We start from the raw sequence: 19702 nt of genomic DNA on the forward strand, positions 1-19702 counted from the left end.
AATATCAATATGTATCAGCCGATACATATCATGCCGATGGCTTCCCGATACGACCCTACAGGGATTGTATCGGGCAGACACTGGTTCAAAGGGTGGTCAGGCCTTAAACCGATCCCTCTAAACCTGTTTTGAAAAAAATAAATAAAACCTAAAAAAAGTACCAGTACAGGCCAATACGCCAACCTATATCGATACTTTGAACCTTGTACTAATCCCATCTCATCGCATCATATCTCTCGAAACAAACATAAATAAATAGAAATATTTGGCAAATATTCCTATTTTCTCATCCACTTCACATGAACAAAACGGACTGTTAGTAAAAAAGTGATAGCTAGGGTTTAAGGTATATTGTTTTCCTAATAGTACACGTGTTATACATCATGTGCTTGGTTATGGTACTGTTTTGGATGTTTGGAACTCTATCTTTTTGTCTCGTAGTAGTTACTTTAATTTGATCATCAGAAAATGGTTTCGCTTCGCCAAACGTATAGGAGAAGCTGAAGGAGGCATTTCCCTTATATTTTATTTGTCTTGATTCTTAGAATCTAGAATCCAATTTGAGACCGAATCAGTCCCCACAACGTCTCACAGTACATCCCCGCCATGTATTGGGAACATTTCCCAATGATGACATCATCATGCAATACACGGCGAAGATGTGCTGTGGGATGTTGGGGGGGGGCTGATTTAAACTCATCCAATTCAGCAATTCTGAATTCTGAGTACAAGAAACGAGTTATGAGTGGGAAGACTCAGTTAAGTCAGATTACTACTGTAACAATGAAGATTGAGCCATTGAGGGGGGTTGGTGGTAGGGGTGTCAATCCGATTGGATTTGGTTCAATCCAGTCCAATGAATATTTTGGACTGGTCCAGAAACTGTCCGATCTATTCAAATTCTTGTTAACTTGGATTGGTTTCAACTCAACCTGATCCATTGACATCTATGTTTTTATCTTCTATCAATGGATCAGATATTGGATCAATCCAATATAAATTCATTATGGATGGACCAGGTCCAATCCAATATGTCATATTGGTCCATCCAGTCCATCCAAATTCAATGTCTTATTGGTACATTGACACCCCTAGTTGGTGGTGACTCGTGACTGGTTAAGGACGGACGCCGGTAGACCATTCATGTTAATGTGCTTTTTCTTAGGAACACTCGGCTCTCATGGTGGGGCTTGGGTAATAGTACGTTAGTCAGATTGGATGGTGTATGAAGAAAATTGTGGATCAACGCCGACCATGCGTACGTGTACGCGACGCTGAGCCATATGTGACTGAAATATACTTCCTGTTGAGGGTCGACTAAGGCTGCACTTATCTCCTTTGTTGTAATTAAAAACTCAGTGTTTATCGGGGCATTTTAACAGTAAAAAGGAGATGCGTCCTTGAATGTCAAATGCAGTATTAAAAGCTCAGTGTTCATTGAAGCATTTTAACCGCAAAAAGAGATATATCCTTAAAATAAGGAATGCCAAATGCAGCCTAACCTACCTGCGTTAGCCGGTTAGGAAAGGCGGAACTCAATTGGTTTACTGACAAATAAACCCAAAGATCATAACCAACTAATCATACATACCTCTTTCAATCACTCACAAACCTATGAATATCCATCTTTGTTGACTCAACTATGAAATATATGGTTACGAAACAAATCCGTACATTTCGTCTCTAGCATAAGAATAAATAAAGGGAACAAAAGATATATAAAGTGGAGAAAAGTAGGCAGTGTGGCTTGCTAAGTCGTTTATTAAGAGCCCAGATAGACCTTGCTATGCACCTTATATAATTAATGGCAGCACCTGGTTTTAATCTGGTATAATCTCAACTTCAGTTTCTCCTTGGCCGGAAATGTTGGGTAAAAAAGGAAAATAAGAATATCAAACTTTCCAATGAAGCTGCCCTGATACGGATAAGAAACACTGCAAAGAAAATAAATCCTAGTGAGGTCTTAAGAGAATGTGGATAAAGAACCATCACAAGATAAACATTGTAGTCCTATAATTTCAAGAAACTTCTTCAAAGCTTTTTTTCTTATTATTATTTCTTCTTTGCATCATGATTTTGAAATCTTGAACTAGCTTATGTACCCTTATATTGTGAAACTTGAATTCCCCTTTGGCAATTTAAATCAGAACATCAATCTTGATTCTTTAGGTCTTTGAATGTATTCACTTTCCATATCATATTCATGAAGCACACTACCCCAAAATTCTCCAAACCCTTCCGAGTTTCTGCTTAGACTTCCACAACTAGTTTACAGGGAATGCAATACCTCTTTCCCAAGATTCCTGACACCCACAGCTGCATAAAAACATCTATAGATTTACTAGATAGGAAAAACATAAAATAAATCTCTTGATCTCCTATAAGAGATCATTGGATGCTTTTCTAGTTTAGCAGCAACTACTGGAATCTCTGTTTCATTCTTCACATTTCAGAACTCAATAGAGTTGGACTCAGAAATTAACAATATATCTCTGAAATTAACAATATATCTCTTAATCTTCTATCGCAAACAAACAGTCAAACAATTTCAAAACATATCACTAGTTGATACCGAAGCACCTTCTCTGGCCAACAGTTCAGTATAGGCTAAAAAACATGAATAGACAGCCCAAAGGACCCTTGTATCAGGTTCCAAGATGCACCATACAGTAGTACTCGCTGTCTAGCAAAGGATACCCTTGTATCAGGATCAGTAGATCACAACCTTAGTTTGAAGAACTTCCCAGGTAAGAAAAGAAACACCATTTGATTCGACAGAACACCCCTCCACATCAATAGAATTATATTGGTCAAAAACACCTGTTTTGTCAACATATAAACAGTTTACTATTTTTCGGTTTTACAGAGCCAATTAATTAATTATAGATGTCAAGTCTAACCAGGTCAGACCCAATTGTCCTGAATAATAATTGGTTTGGTTGGTCTGTCTTATAGAACCGATTAATAATTGGTTTGAGACTAGTCCACCCTGTCCTGAACCAGACCCAACCCATTGACAGCTGTAGGTCTTTAAGCATATATCTCATTAAGTCTCTTCTAGGTCTATAAGAAACAGAATTGGCTGTAGGAGATTTTGAGGGGAGGGGGAGAGTTATAACTTATCAAGAAACAAATTGCACAGCAATCTTGATAGCATCATGTAATGATAAGCAAGGTGAGAAAGAGAGATGGAAATATATTATTCAGAATTCAAATTTATATGCAAAACAGGATATACAAATACAGGGCATGCTTGCAAAGCAGCTAGTCTCATGTTCTTGGCATACTAAATCCATTGCATCTAAAATCCACAAGGATAAAAGAATTCAAAGAATTAATCAGTTATAACACAATAAATGACAGAACACACTATTTTCTAGTGAACCATGTAACGTTTCTGTGCAACAAAATTCTTTTTTTTATAAGTAAAAAAGAAATTCATAAAAAAAGAAAAAGCAAATACAACCTAGAGAGGTGTTGAGGAAACACCTCCAAACAAAGCTAAGGAACAACATTCTCCCAAACACTTTCCTTCGAACCCAAATCCCATCACAACAACCCCTCAAATATCTTACAAAACCAACCACCCCATAAGAAACATAAAAACTAAAGCCCAGAATTTGAAACATCCGCATGAGCACACAAACTAAGCCCGGGAACCAAATGCAGAACAACCACAGATAGACAAGCCTCACCCTTTCACCTGCAGCATACCAACAGGACACTTCACTTCATCAACGAAGTCAAACTCCTCTCCTTCACCTTCCTCCCATTTCCCACCCTCCTCCTCAACTGCAGTCTTCTTATTGCTTTCCTGCCTTCTATTCTGTTCAAGTTGTTCGATTGCCTTCCTCACCACCGCTTCTCCCCCCAAAAAGAAAAGACCAAGAGATTTCCCAACTGCCAACTGTCTATCTACTAGTAGATCAATGCCGACTTTTCCTCTCTCCATTATATTTGCCTTGGGAGTTTTTTCAGCTTTATTCCTTCCTATTTCCTTCTCCCCCTCGCTACTCCCTCTTCTTCATTATTTTTCTCCTCAATCTTCTTCCTGCTATCTCACTCTTCCTCCAAATTCCTCTCATAATCCTTTAAACCTATACTTATCCTCCTTTTCCCCTGTGAGAGCTTCCCCTCTTTGATAACTTAAACCAATGCTCTGAGCCTTCTTGTCTGAATCCACAGCTAAACTGTTTTCATCACCTCTGTTTGCCAGACAGATCTGATTTCTAGATATTAGCTGACATCCTTTCCTTTTGTATTTTCTATTAAATCTGCCACATGAACGAGCTTCCCTTTGCTGGATCCTTTCTTTTTTTCTCAACTCCCCTACCTTGGGGTTTTCATGATTAGTCAACTTCGACATAGCTTCAACTCTCCTCCTCCCCAGGTCCCTCCCCAACTTTCCAATGAAAACCAATGAACTCAAAACTTCTTCGCCCATTCTCTTATTAATCTCATCACTTGTGACTCCCCCCAATTCCTGGACCAAATCTTTGCTACTGAAGTCACAAGAGAACCTTACTGTTTGATGAGGTGAAACTCACATTCTCTTTTGGAAATCCTTCCTTATCCTGATTTCCACTCATTTCAACTCTTTCTGCCACTCCATTGCGACCCTTTGCCCCATTCGGAACTTTGATTATTTCTTTCACTGAATGAGCGGCCAAGTCCTTGGTGAAAACACTTTCTTGTGCATCGCCATCTTCCAAAACCCATGGAAGTGCTTTGGAAACTATCTTCTCTGAAGTTGTTACAGCCTCCAAATGCTCAGAAATGCTCAATTCTTCCGGTTTCATGAACTTCGTAATCACCCACTCCCATAGCTCCTTCTTCCTCTTACCCTAGATGCCAAAATATCTCGAAGCAATTTGTTTAAAACCTGTTACCTTCTTTGCCCTCAGCTGCGAAAATGTATCCTTCCTCACCATCCATTCTCCCTTGAACAGCCATCCCTGAACAAATTTCCTCTGTGGTCTCGCATGATTCATACGCGAAACACGAGCAGGCTTCAAAGACAAAGATAGACCAGAAATAGCATCCTTAAAACTCAAGGCTTTAGAAGTCAAGTGGGCAGAAGGCTGGATTTTTACAGAGGTCATTTCTTTTAGGTCACCTGACCTATTCGGCCCGAGACAACAACCTGAGTGTCCAGACCTGCCCCACCCATTTAAAGGCGTTACTGCCCTTTCATCTTATCATTTTGAAATAAGCAGTCCTCATTCAAAGGTTTCTGACACTCAGAGACGGTTCCACTTCCCTGACCTCAAGCTCCTCCCCCTCCCTCTCCTCTTCTTCTATCTAGGAGTCAATTGGACACATCATCATCTTCCTCAGACACATCGAAGTTTCTCCAATAGCATCGCTTTAGCTTCTGATGCAATCCAGACTCTGTACCAGCGACCATCCGCTTGCAACTCCACTGACCTAGGGATAGCTTCAGGTCGCACCCCCGATATTCTTATCATTGCAGCATGAAGATCCTGTACCATTGCCTTCGCAATGTTTTCGAACACTCTCACCACCCAAAGGTCGAAAGGAAGGCCCAACAGCTTCAGAGAAACAGTATCGAATGAAATAAGCTTACTGTTACAATTTAGGAACCAATACTCCACTGGAACCGCACCAGCGCCAGTTTCTAAGGACTGCAAATCCGCTAAATCTTCTTTGAGTTCAACGATTGCCTTTATGCTATCAAAAGACCTAATTGATAAAGGGGGATGAATATTTAATTTGGTCCCAAGAATCTCCAAAATCGGTTTCCAGTCACCCACTTCCTCTGCAGTTGTTAATACCAATTTTGTTCTTCCAGCTTTTTTTCATCATTAATAACCATTCTCAGAGCCCCCATCTATCTTGCCACTGTCAAGATCTTGCCATTCTCTTCTCAACTTCATACCCTTTCGAAATCATTCTATTCAGACCTTCCCCTTCGAGCTTCAATTTTTCCTTCCTGAAAAGATACTCCTGAAGCGCCTCTGCAATCAAGCTCAGCCCCTTCTCTGGAATCCCATTGGAACACAGATTCGCCACATTCTTCTATCTATCAGTTTTTCTGTGAAAGCAATAAACCAGCCTCTCTCGTTTCTCTTCATCACTGCATCATAAACTCTTCCCTCTTTGTTGAAACTGTTTCTCCATTCAGGAATCCTAATAGCATTAACAGCCAACGTCCAGGAATCCTTTGAACCAACTTATCGCATCTTCACAAAGGAGCGTTGATGGCCAGTTTTTTTCCTCCTTGAGCTCCAGATAATCCAACCCATCGCATCTCAACTCTGCCAAACTAAAGTTCTTTGCTTCAATCACAATTTCCTTTGACCATCCCATTATTCAATTGTGTAATCTCATATTCAAGTTAATCTCATGAGGGAAATGCACCATTTGCAACAAAAGTTTAACAATGAATGATTTTTTCGGCTCACATATGATCCAACAGAAAACTACAAATCCTAGATTTATTTCAAAGAAAATCAGACCTATGACTGCGGCAATCCCTTCAATAGGGAACATCACAGCAAGATTCATGTTCACCACTACAGAACCACCTAGTTATTGGAGGACGTCCTTGCTGCTGTTGGGACTCATATCGAGGAAATACAAAACATCCCAATTAATCCTTCTGATATAGATATTCAAAATTAGAACAACTCTGGAAACCACCAATAGCTCCTCCCTGTCGAAATCGCCACAAACCAAACCATCTATATAAACTCAAGTCCATCTCCAGTTCCTCCAAATCCCTATCTCAAACTTTAACCCAACATATATAGTTTAATATAACAGGTCACAGTTAAAGCCAAGAATCCTAGATATACAAGTTTTGCAGTTGGATTATTCTACAAATTAAACAGTATATAAGCTTGAAATGCAGGAAGAAATAGAAACCTAAAAGTGGCCTAGATCTTGCCAATTGTAAAATGAAAAGATATTCTTGACGATTGATGACTTTCGCGACTAGAAACTTAGAAGCTTTGATGAACAAGAAAATGTAGAAAGAATGTCACAGATAGAATTATGAAAAAATAAAGATCAGATCTAAAAAGAACAAAGGTACGAGTAGAGATTCAGAAGAAGAAAGATGGAAACTGAAAGAAAAGGAAGGAGGACTCCATACCTGGCGTGAAGATTTGTTCATCTGGGAGGCCTATGTGCTCAGAGAGGAATGTGAGAATGAAGTGAGGGTTTTTCAAATGAGAAAGATCCCAGAAAATCAAAAAGACCAGAAGCTTCAAGTGAAGCTTTCCAAGTTTGGACAATTCTGAGCTTTATTGAGCTTTTGGGAGGCCCATCTTTTGGGCTCTCTGTATTTTGGTTGCCAAACAGGAAAAGCTCAAATACAAGGTCTTCTGAGCTTTGAAAAGCCTGAAAGACCCATTAGAAAGACTTTCCAAATGCCCCCTTAACTTTACAAAACTACATCTATACCCCAGTAGAATTTGGGATGTAATACTTCATTTTAAACATTTCATACATAGCTGCTTTGAAGAAGCTACTCCACAGCCACCTAGATGGCTGTACCACTACTAAATTTGGCTCTCTGAATTTTTTACCATACATTGCTCACATGTTCGAGAGGTGAGGCTGGAAGCGAGCAAGAGAGAGAGAGAGAGAGAGGCCACAAAAGTGGCAGAATGAAAGCCCTCATGAAAACAAAAAGAAAAAAATGATGAGAAAAAAAAAAAAACATAATCAATGAAACATTATTAATGAACCACTTAGGCAGTGTTTGCCAATAAGAATGCTTTTGTTTTTCAAAATTGCCACATCAGCAAAAAATAAAAGACATCTTCTTCAACTTTGTTTTGTTTTGAGAAGTTAAAAAAAGATTATCTTGTTTCCAAATGTTTTTGAAACCATTAAAAAAATTGTGTTCAGTCTTCAAGCTTTTGATAAGGCGTGCAGCAGAACAACCTTGTCTCTTCACCTCTGTAGCTCAACTGAACTCCAACAGATACAATGGAGTTCCACAAATCTGGATTCTGGCATGACTTGAAATCAGTGAAAAAGCCATAGATCTGAATAGATTAAAATCCAACTGTAAAGAGGGTTTAGATCTATTCTGTGGCAGAACAACCCTATCTCTTCAAATATTACACACACACACATGCAAAGAATAAGAGCTGACTAACCAATAATTAAAGGGCAGCGCAATGCACAAGGCTCCCGCCAATGCAGGGCCAGGGGAGGGACAGATGCACACAGCCTTACTAACCAATAATATGCCTATTAATATGGAATAGATTAGGCATAAGCCCATTTGAGAAGAAAAAAAAAGAATAAGAAAACTAATATACATTGGATTAGAATTTATGTACAAATATTATATGATTTATGAAATATATCAAATCACCAAAGGAAAACATGTTTTTGAAACTAGAAATTCAAGAATATGTATTTGGTTTCAGTTTTGAAAAGAAAAAAAAAAAAAAACATACAATCAAGGTCATGTTTCCTGTGTTTTTGGTTTTTTGAGAAACAATCTGTTTTCAAACCAAATATTTTTAATTTGTTTTTGGAACTGGCACAATAAAAACAATTCAAATTGGAGAATGCCCCCTTAGTCAGCATTTGGTAACTGGACTAGCATGGGGAGAACTTGCACATGTCCCAGTGCTGAAATTATCAATATTTTAGCCCCAAGGATGCAGCAATCATTCTTTTGATCAAATGGCACTTTCACCGGCTCCATTTTCAGGACTTCATTTTTCTCTGTTAGCTTGGAAATTTATCAGTTTCCAGATGGTAGTAATTCAATTTCAGAGGCAGAACAGGACCAGTATGGCAGGGCAGAGCAGAGCAGAAGCATGTGGGGGGAACAACTGTTTTTGAGCTTTTGAATTGTGCAAGTAGATGGAACATGTATATTACATTTTGTATTGAATGGAAATATAAATTTGCTTGTCTTAACTATGCTTTTTTTTTCCAAAAAAAAAAATACAGGTAGTGTTAAACTTATTCATGATTTGCATTGTAGCACAAACAGGAACCGTCCATTTCATATTCAAGACAGTTGTTAATCCCAAGGATTAAAATATCGATACGATACGTCCGATATGGAGCGTATCGTATCGGTATCGGACTGCACCGATACGGGATACGCTACGACTGCAGGTGAATCCTGCCACTCGTGCGTATCAGTCTGATACGCCACCTTATCAGCCTGTATCGCATAGTATCGGCCGATACGCGCCAATACAGAAGCATATCGACCAATGTCTCACAATAAAAAAATGGGGGGAGAGTGACTCGAACCCAAGCTGGTGAATGCCCATTGCCTAAGCGAGCATGTACATTAACCACAAAGCCATTTGTCATTTCATGTTAATACGTGTAATAAAATAACTTTTATTAAACTTAATGTTTACATGCAAATAAAAAACAACATACATTTGTTTTCAAAAACTTGAACTATAAATTAAAAAGAAGAATATTCAAAATTAGTATTCTATAAATCAATGGAATAAATAATTTATAAAATCCACATATATATATACATACATATATATCAAGAATGAATTTTAATTTCAAAAATTTATACAAATAATAGAATAATTATTTTAATACTTAAATTTTATAAAATTACATATATATATATATATATCTTAAATTTTATAAATTATTAATTAATATTTTAATTTGCATTAAATAACAATGTATTTAATATTTACAAAATAAAAGTATTGTTTACAAAGTATTTGAAAATATAATATAAATTGAATCTATCATATCCATTAATCTACATTTTATATAAAAAAATAATTTTTAACTTCAAAATTTTATAAAAATAAAATATTAATAATGGAATAATTATTTTAGTAATTAAAATTTATGAATTTTCATATGATATGCATTTTCAAAATTTTAATAGATTTGATATATTTTAAGTTAAGATTATATATTTTTATAAATTATTAATTGATATTTTAATTTACATTTTATAATAACATATTTATTGTATGCTTTATGCCTTACACTTTAATAGATAATAAAATAATATTGGCTTTTTGTATGTATTAATTTGTAAAAATCTATATAATATTTGCCTTGGAATCTTGATTGAAGCATTATTAATAAAATTGTATAATATCTACATGTCCTGCTATATTAATTATAATATATTTCTTCATATGTATATATATATATATATATCATTTAAATATACAATTCCTATATATTTATATATTATTTATAGTTGTTTTGACATTAAACTTAATGCTATTAAGTTATTTATGGAATTTGAGTGCATTTTCTTAGTGTATCCAAGCGTTTTCATGTTTTTTCGTTCGTATCCATGTGTTTCCCAAGCGTATCCATATCCGAATCCATATCCAAGTTGCCCGATATCGATACTTTAATCCTTGGTTAATCCAGACCTGCATTTTAACAGAATCGGTTTTAACTAAAGAAGATGCATATCACCATTGGCAGATTTCAGTTCTCACTGAAATTCACAATGTAGGTAATTACAATAGGATACAATTAGTTATGAACTAGCTTACCTCATCAGACACTGTATTGATGAATTTCAACAAAAGCAGTGGGGGAAGGATAACTTCAGCCACAAGGGTACTATCACAGTAACAAGTGTCAAGTAGTGTGTATACAACACCAAAAAACAAATGCAAACAGCTCTTGGATTCCGGTTGTCAAGCAAAGGATTGTAGTTTAAAGATCTTTCATCAGTTCATGGAAAAATACTGTTTCAGATTTTTCTTTTAGAGTTTATAGGGTACTAAATAACCAAAATCAGTGGAACCTTCTTGTTAGATCTTTTTTCCTCCTTTAGGATTAAGAACAAGGACCATGTATCCGACTTTCCAGATTAAACAGAGAGCTAAGGACATTCTATAACAAGAGTTCTTAAATGATAAATTCTAGAGAAGTGAAACTAAACCATCAAATTCCAGGACAAGTTGTAATAAAAGCCTCAAAATTCTAGATATTTATAAGATTACCAACAAAACATGTTGGCAAAAAACACGTAGACCAAAGCGCAGATTTAAATTTTCAAAGTATGAATACATCAATAATTATAAGCAATTCTCCAATGCCCAGTACACTGTAGCCACTATGTCAATATGGAATATTCAACTAAGCTCATAGGAAATCGCATTGATTCAGCAACAGAAACATTTAATTGAAACTAACCTAGACAAAATTTCTTTGCCAGAAATTGCAATGGTTCTGAGTGTCAGTCACACCCACATGCATGCAACACAGAGTGAGAAGTATTACAGAGAGCCTGAGAGAAAGTATATGGATGCTTAATTCATGGGCATCAATGTTTATAAGATGCTGAAGTCACTGTAGTCAACTTACCATGTTGGTACATGACAAAAATCTTGGGGGTAGAAAAACACCCCAGTGCCTGTGCTTCATCATTCAGCAATTAAGTAGGTCTCAAGTTGCTGAAATGCTGAATGGCATGAACCTTTCAGAGTTCTGTCAGCTCCCCTATTTCAGCAGTTATCAAGCACCATCTTAAGCCTGGGTATGTTATGTCATGATGAAATTAGATCTTCAGCTAAATATTCAGTTTTCAACATCAAGATTAGATTCTAGTGTAATGACAATATTTCTGCATTCATCTATGCAAGACTAACTAAAATCTTGTGAAAATCACTGACACTTTTTTTGTTTTCCAATTTCTCATTTTCTGAATTTTAATGAGACAATTTTCCCTTATAGCTTGATCAGATAAATCCCAGATTCCAATGAGAATGAGCAATAACTTCTTATTCACCTCTTCATATTTTATTCATGTTATTCTGTTTTTTCTTGTCTCTTATTTGCAACAAAGCAAACCTAGCTAGCTAAGATAATAGCTACACCTTACATCACACATATATCACCCAGACAGACACATAATTATCCAATCAAGTAACTATAAGAAAACTACACAATGGTTGTAGTCCAGTGGTAAGTTTGAACTTCAAAGAAATCAAGTATCATGGAAAAAAAGAAATATTCATTTTGTAGGAAAGGTAATGCAGATTAAAGATGGCAATTTATGGGATAAAACAATCTCCATGAGCTTGGTTTGGTTGGTTTAATAGTGTGGTACAACAGTTTGGGTTGTGCAAGAGCTAAAAAATCTGTCAGGCGATCACAGGTCCTCTGATACCAGTTTGGGTTGAGAAGAAAAACGATCTGGATTGATTCTAGAATGAGGAAGAACAGAATAAGATAAGGAAGAGAAGAGATGAAAAAATTAGGGCTAATGGCAGAAGAGGTTGAACAAATTCTCCTCTAAATGCCACCCTCTTTTTTTTATAAGCATAATAAATAGACAAATTGCAAAAACAACCCTGATTAAATAATAAAGAGGAAAAAGTCTATTATAAGCCTGCCACCAATACAACTGGAAATATACAGCTTCTAACACAGTGAAAGGGAAATATGAAAAAAAAAAATGATCATCAATCTACCTGGCATTCAAAAGTAAATCTATTGAGTAAAGAAAAGGAAAAATAAAAAAGATATGAATTTGGAGCAATTGAAACCAAAACGGTAAAACCTGCAGAAGAATTTAAATTCAACACAGAGGCCATCCAAAACCCAAAAGCTTCACCATTACCATCTTAAACCTTCCTAAATGGAAAAAACAAAAAAGCTATAATGCACCTATAAAACCATAAACAAAAACACATTAGTCCAAAATACCACTTGAAATGGCAAAGTAAATACCCAAATCTGATAAGGTTCAATCCTCATTAGTTACTTCATTGGTAAAAAGATTGATTTCTCCCTGATTGTTTAACTAGTCTCATCATATTGACCTGATGAGCATTTCAAAATTAACTGGACCAAAAATAAAGAGATCTTCTAGCATTCAAGCTCTAGAAGCACCAAGAGAACATTAGCCATTAGAATGCCTAGGTTCTATAACTAAGACACTTGCGTTCAATAAGAAGGGGAGAGTATCATCTTAACTGGGTGCTGGAGTTCAATAGCATTTAAAATTTTAAATGTGATCACGCTCTCTATATGTTTTCATCAAATATATCTTGTGCATTTAGCCTATTTAGTTCTTTTGCACCAGAAGCTAGGAACAAAATTTCTTAGTTTATAATGTGGCAGATGAAGCACATAGCTGCATGGTATGTTTAATCAAAGAGTGCAAGTGTCATCTAAACAGTTACATCTTCAACATGGATATATTGAAATTGCATATTTAACTTATATTGAAAAATGAAAAAAAAAAACTATGTGTACCTTGAAGGAAATAGCACCATGTAGGTATTCTCTTGCTTCAAGGGTTCATTATGACGGCTTTCATTGTAGCCCTGGCACATGGAAAAAAAAAAAAAAAAAAAGAGCAGGCATTACAATGTTGAAAACGTGTGTCCAATGGAAGAAATCGATTCCTGAACCAAAATGGCTAAACCAAAGGAAATTTTCAAATTGCTTTGTTGTATTTGTCATGGCAGAATATAAACCATAGGCCTTGGGGCAATCGTTGGTTGCTCCATTGCGACCTGGGTGACCAGGGTTCAATTCTTGGAAACAGCTTCTCTGTAGGTGCAGGGTAAGGTTGCATACATCTATCCCTCCTCAGACCCCGCATTGGTGGGAGCCTCATGCACTGGGTTGCCCTTTTATCAGCAACCATAAGATTATGCCAAAAAACAACTTCTATTCAAAATATATATATATATATATATATATATATATTAGGAATGTTGGAATGTAGTATTTCTGGATGTGGCACCAATGCCCAGGCCAGGAAGTTAGAGTGGGCAGTGCCACAGCTAAAAATGTTAACCAAGTATAGCCATTCACAGCCTCAAAGACAAAACCATGCATATCTTGCACTTCAATATAACTATTTTTTTCGATGGTTAACTTCAGGATAACTTATGAGACCAAAAAGGGGGTCTTCATTTCCTAGATGACAAGCAAGGATTGTCAAGTGTCAACTGAGCTCAGTTCCACCTATTCCTAAGATACCGCAAGTAATACAGAGGCCCACATAGTGATGAGAATCTTGCTAAGATCTATGAAGAAAATAATAGATTTGCCTTAATAAAACAAAAAGAATGATAGAATATGCATACAAGCAGGTGGAAAACAGAAAATGAATATCCACCTATACAATACCTTTGACCTATAACCATGGAGAAATACAAGTTTGCAGTTAAATCACAGTGTGCTTGATGAGATGGTTTTCATTACTTACAAAAGAGGCATCAGTTGCGACTCAATTTTGACATTAGACATTCATCATCTCCATTGAGTCAAGGGACGCATCAATTCTGGAAATCAGCTTCAATCTCAAAGTCTACCAACGAGAACTACCAAAGAGAGGTCAGCCTGGTTATTGAAGAAGAAAATTAAGGCCAGCTCAGATATATGGTGCTAGATTATCCCAGTTTTTTGGCCTTCAAATCATTCTTCCATGTAAAACCACTCTGAGAAAGAAGCCTTGACAAAAAACCCCTTCTTTCATTGCCATCCTTATCATTGGAATTATTTAAGTTACTTATGAGAAACCAATGGGTATCAAAATCTGGAACATATCCATTTCGTTGCATCTTATGTAAAACATTGGATGCCTTTTGTAGATGGTTTTCCAAACAATACCTATTGATCACAATATGGTACATGTTCTGAGTTGGAATCAAACCCAACTGATGCATGGAATCCAAGAGCATTTCTGCTTTTGCTGTTTGTCCATCTGCACAGAGTCCAGAAACAAGTGCATCCCAAGAACTGATACCTGGCTCAAGGTTCCTATTCAACATCTCAGAATGGAAATCAAGAGCTTGCCCCAGTGCTTTGTAGTTACAGAGACCTTGTATGACAGAATCATAACTGGTGAAACATGGAATATTCCCTTTCTTCAGCATTATATTAATAAGATCAACTGCTTTGTTTATTCTTCCATGCCCACAAAACCGCTTAATCAGAACATCATAACTGGTACAGTTGGGAATCAAACCTTTATTTCTCAACTGGTCCAAAAAGATTTCAGCTTCCTGGAGCCTGCCCTGAGAAAGAAGACCTTCAGCAATTGAATTTTGAATAACTGAACCATGAACCCAACCTCTTATTTGCATCACCTTACTTAACTCTAAGGCTTTATTGAGTTCCCCATTAGTACAGTAGTGCCTAATCACAGTTGTCAAGCTGCGATTGCTTGGTTTTAAACCCTTATCAATCATAGTCTCTAGAGTCTGCACAGATTTCGGAACATCCTTACACTTATAGTAGCCATGCACAAGAAAATTATAAGTTACTTTATCAAGTAGCAGGTTCTTCTTCTGCATTTCACCTAAAAGTGTTGTCACATACGAATTGTACCCTGATCGGAAAAGGTGGAGTATCAAAATGTTATAAACAACAAGGGAGGTAGAATTAATCTCTCTTAACATAAGTGATTTGATGTTCAATGCATGAAACAGCCTACCCTTGAGACACATAAGGCACACCAGGTTACGATAACTCAAGATTGAGAGGCTGAAGTTCTTTTTTATCATCATACCCAGAAGCTCCCTCACTTTGGTCAAGTTGCTTATTTTACAAAAGCCTTGAACCATTACATTGCATGATTCTGCATCTGGCACTACCCCCTTTGCCAACATTTCCTGGAATAGGATAGCTGCCTCCCCAACCTCCCCTATATCACAAAGCCAATTTGTTAGAGCCTTGTAGACAGAAAGATACATGGCAGGTTGCTCTCTCAACATTATCTCCTTGAGAGCCATAATTTTCTCTAATTTGAAGGACCTGCATGGATGATGGGCTACCAGAACCAACACATCCAGACTTGGGGACATGTTGTTTCCTAGCATGGTATCAAGCAGCTCTAAGGCTTCTGTAAATTTTTTCTCCTTACAGAATCCTCTTATAAGATGATTATAAGCTGACTGATCCAAGATCCATCCCTGCTCTTGAACCTCTTCCAGCAAAATGTGCCCAATGTTTGTAAAACCTGAGATACAAAACCCTTGAATAAATGTGTTGCAAATATCAGAAATTGAGTGACTACTGGATTCCAGAATGATTTTAAGAAGTTCTAATGCTTCCCTAAACTGTCCAAGTAGGCATAGATGACCCAATAGGGGCTTACAATCCTCAAATCTGGGCAACCAATTATTTTCCTGCGCAAGCTCCCAACATTCATTAAGTTTCCTCAGGTTCTTTTCCTTGCAAAATCCCATGATCAGAGCTGTAAAGGTGTCATTCTCAATGGGCTGGCACCTTTGGATCATCCCATCCAAAATTATCCCCCCTTTGTTTGTGAACCCCTTCTTGCTAATTGCTCGGATAATGCAATTGAGAGTTTCTTGGTTTAGTTGTCCAGCTCGTTCTGGCATTTCCTCCAAAAGAGTGACACCTGCCTTAAAATGGAAACGGGACACAAATAAACTCTTCACCAATGCTGAGTATACAGACAAAGAGAGCTCTTGCCCTGCCTGGATCATTTCATCTTTCAGCTTAAGTGCAACTTCTGTATTACAATTACTACATTCATTTAATATAAGTTGGTTATAGTCATGAACCATAGAATCTTCTAAAACCCCCCTTACTGTCTTCTCATACTCCTCAAGGTTTGTTTCTAAATAGAGTCCATTTCCAAGGGAATCAAAGAACTCTGCTTTTGAAAGTCTCTCATCGTTATCTCTTTTAATCTTTACAGATAATGGGTTGAGCCCCAAAAGCATAAATGCCTTGGGAAGTAGATCCTCTGATGGTGTTAGTTGAACCAAACCCTGTTTCACCATCTCCCTACTAATCACCTTTGCTTCATTAAATAGTCTATCTTTACAATACCCAGCCAGAAGAATCTTGAAAGTTGATAAATTGGGCCTAATCCCTTTGTCAAGCATTTCGTCAAGAATGCCACTTGCATGTTTCCACATACCCTCCTTAAACAACCCACATATAATAGCATTATAAGAATGTATATTTGGTCTTAGGCATCTTGAAGAAAGCTCTGATAAATAAATAAAGGCATCTTTTAGTTTCCCTTCCCTGCAACTCCAACCTATTAAAATCCCAAACGTTATATCATCAGGTCTGAAGCCCAATAATTCCAGATCTTGCATGAAAATGTAAGCCTTTTTCGTACCAAAATTCCTACAAAGAGAATAGACAACCTTATTGCAGATAGAAGCATCTGGTACACACTTTCTTTCACTCAAAAAACTCAATAAATCTTCAAAATCTTTCTTTCCGCAGTACCCATTAGCTATTGCATTAACAACGCACTGACTAGGATATAGACCTGTAGTAGTAACCTTCTTAACGAGATTTCTGGCCTCTTGAATCTTTTTATCCTTGCAAAGTAATCTCACAACAAGCTCAAAAGTCGCTTGTTCTGCAGTGCCTAATCCAAATCCCGCCTCTATCATATCTATGTAAACTCGAAAAGCTAGTTGACTCTTCTGCATTCGAACCAAAAGATTAAGAAGAGCCTGATAACATGACAATGAAGGAATTATACCCCGATCCCTCATTTCATTGTACATCAAAATTGAAGACTCTAACTCCCCGCGACTAGCGTATCCTTCGCTTATCTTACTGAAAAATTCATGACTGCCCGGTAGAGCCTCCACAGTTTGAAGCAAGGATTTAGCTTCACTGAGCGACCCCACTTGGATAAGCATGGAGACCATGATATTGTAGGATCGAGGCAGATGCTCAAAATCCTGGCCCTGGTTCTTAGCCAACTGGAACAATTCCCACAACAGTTCCACCTTTTCGGTTTCATATACAGATTCCCCACAATCAAATTTGAAACCCAAAAATATATCAAGGACATCTTCTGGTTTCAATATTGAAACACGCCAAAAACGGCGAATTGATGCAGGTGATATATCAGAGAGCTTAAGGAGAAGATATTTCAGAGAAGGCTCTACAATTGTCTCGCCTTTCTTCTCCCAAAGATATGAACACCTCGAAATAACAGAGCTACCAATAACGGAACGCCGAACCAAAGGTAAATCTAGGTGGGCTTTGTTCGCTTCGTCTCCAGATAACAATGTGGGTTTCTCAATAGAGCATGACAATGTTTGATTTGTAGAGAAAGCTTCTCCTCTAATATAGAAAAGAAGTTTGTGACTTGGGTTAGACCGTCCAAGCTTCAAAGGCGGAGATTTTACTCTGAAGTAGCTATTCTCAAAACAGAAGAATCTCAATGGGTGAGAGATAGGACAACAAACCTGAAGATTGAAAAGTATTTTTTGCCAGCGTACGTGCTGTTTAGACGATATCTGCTGCAATTGATTCAACAAAACCTTGTGGGTTATTCTCATCGATTGTAAAAATCTCTTTCTTTTTTTTTCCGCTCAACTTGTTCAACTCGGATTTAGCACCGATGAATTGTGAATTACAGAGCCGGCACAATATATAGGCAGCAATACAAATCCAGAACGTATACGTATGTGATCGGGTGCGACTATTGTACTCTTAGGTTCATAGGCTCTACTTAACGTCCATGAAAAGGAAAAATCTAATCAATCTATGACTCGATCAGGTCAGATTATTGAGAATTTGTGATTCCGATTTATGAAAGAGTAAATGACTATTAAGGACCCAGAGGGCCGGAAGCAAAGACGTCAACGAATACGTGTACCAGTAGAATTTAGCTCATGGTCGGTGATGAAGAGATCCAGGGATCAAAGCACCCTGAACCGTTGACTTCTGGTGATAGGTGTTCTGGTTCTGGGGTTTTATACTTTTTGATTGATCTAAACGATGAAAGCAGAGCTTCCTTTGGTATTCACAGACAGGGGTTACTAAGAGGATAAAGAGAAACTGCGATTCCTTCTTCCCGGAAGACAGGAAACAAGAAGAAGTAAAGAAGAAGCACGAATGGATCAGAACTGGACGTCTTTTATCATTGGAGTGATTGGCGCAGTAATAACATTGTCTGCCTACACGCAGACCCTTGTCTCCACCACCCAATGCGTCACACTTGGTCTCCTTATTCTTATGTTTGGTCTGCTTGTAGGAGAGGGTCTAATTTCTCTCTGAATAATGCAATCTCCCTGAGGTTAGTCAACCATGGGTTTTGTTTTTGTATTCTAGCTTCAGAATATCATATGTTTTTGTTCTTGATTTTCTGTAATTCTGCAATGGTCAAGATCTGCTGTTTAGTCTAAAAATATTGTCTGAGACTGTTGTTTTATGAGAATATGGAGTGTGACCGAAAACCAGTCTTATGGTGTTGTACGTATTTTAATTTTAATTGTAAGTAATGAAGAATTAATTTCCTTGCGGTTTGGGACTGGATATATCTCATTCGATCAATTTTTTCCCTTCCTTGAAGATTCGAGAAGCAAAACATTAGTTCATCTTTTTAACGAAACAAGGTTGAAAGATTGATTCAGATTAGTTTGCTTGGGCTCATTGACGACTATGATAATTCTTTTTTATGTCGATGAACTTATCCTCTGTTAAAATCTATAGATTACAAGTTTGTGCGATCCTTATAAAATCAATGTTCTATTATATATATTCTTTCGTCCTCCATTCATGGACCTTAGCTTCCATCCTGCAAATTCATACATCTTGCTCCAATGAACAAAAGATAATATCTCGAGGGTGACAAATGTAAAGTCTAGAACACCAACTGGATAACTCTGCTAGAAAAAATTAGGAAGAAAATCGTTAGGGAATTTTATGGCAACCCTTAATAATATAATACTAGCGAGGGCCCCTGCGCAAAACATGATAAATTTGAAAGAAAAAT

The 19702-nt window shown here is 37.1% G+C and overlaps 1 protein-coding gene across 7 annotated transcripts; it reads right to left on the reverse strand.

Moving 5' to 3' along the window:
• Positions 1-1570: 1570 nt before the first annotated feature.
• On the reverse strand, positions 1571-19260 carry LOC104598094 (Pentatricopeptide repeat (PPR) superfamily protein). Of its 7 annotated transcripts, none has more exons than XM_088886533.1 (5): positions 14183-19260; positions 13219-13289; positions 11323-11490; positions 2103-2820; positions 1571-1934 (listed from the first exon to the last, which is right to left on the reverse strand). In XM_088886533.1, exon 1 carries the CDS (start codon positions 18261-18263, stop codon positions 14367-14369), a length of 3897 nt encoding a protein of 1298 aa, XP_088742659.1. In that variant the 5' UTR covers positions 18264-19260; the 3' UTR covers positions 1571-1934; positions 2103-2820; positions 11323-11490; positions 13219-13289; positions 14183-14366. The 7 variants fall into 7 exon arrangements, with proteins under 7 accessions (XP_088742659.1, XP_088742662.1, XP_010258297.1 ...); XM_088886536.1 differs by lacking the exon at positions 2103-2820 and adding an exon at positions 11152-11245; XM_010259995.2 differs by lacking the exon at positions 2103-2820.
• Between the last annotated feature and the right edge of the window lie 442 nt (positions 19261-19702).

Source organism: Nelumbo nucifera, chromosome 4 (genome assembly GCF_055504915.1).
Source record: "Nelumbo nucifera cultivar China Antique chromosome 4, China Antique-T2T, whole genome shotgun sequence".
NCBI classification, from domain to species: Eukaryota; Viridiplantae; Streptophyta; class Magnoliopsida; order Proteales; family Nelumbonaceae; genus Nelumbo; species Nelumbo nucifera.

Bases quoted from the DNA above. Each gene is read 5' to 3' on its own strand.
- LOC104598094 (XM_088886537.1), bottom strand. From the start codon at position 18,263: ATGAGAATAACCCACAAGGTTTTGTTGAATCAATTGCAGCAGATATCG.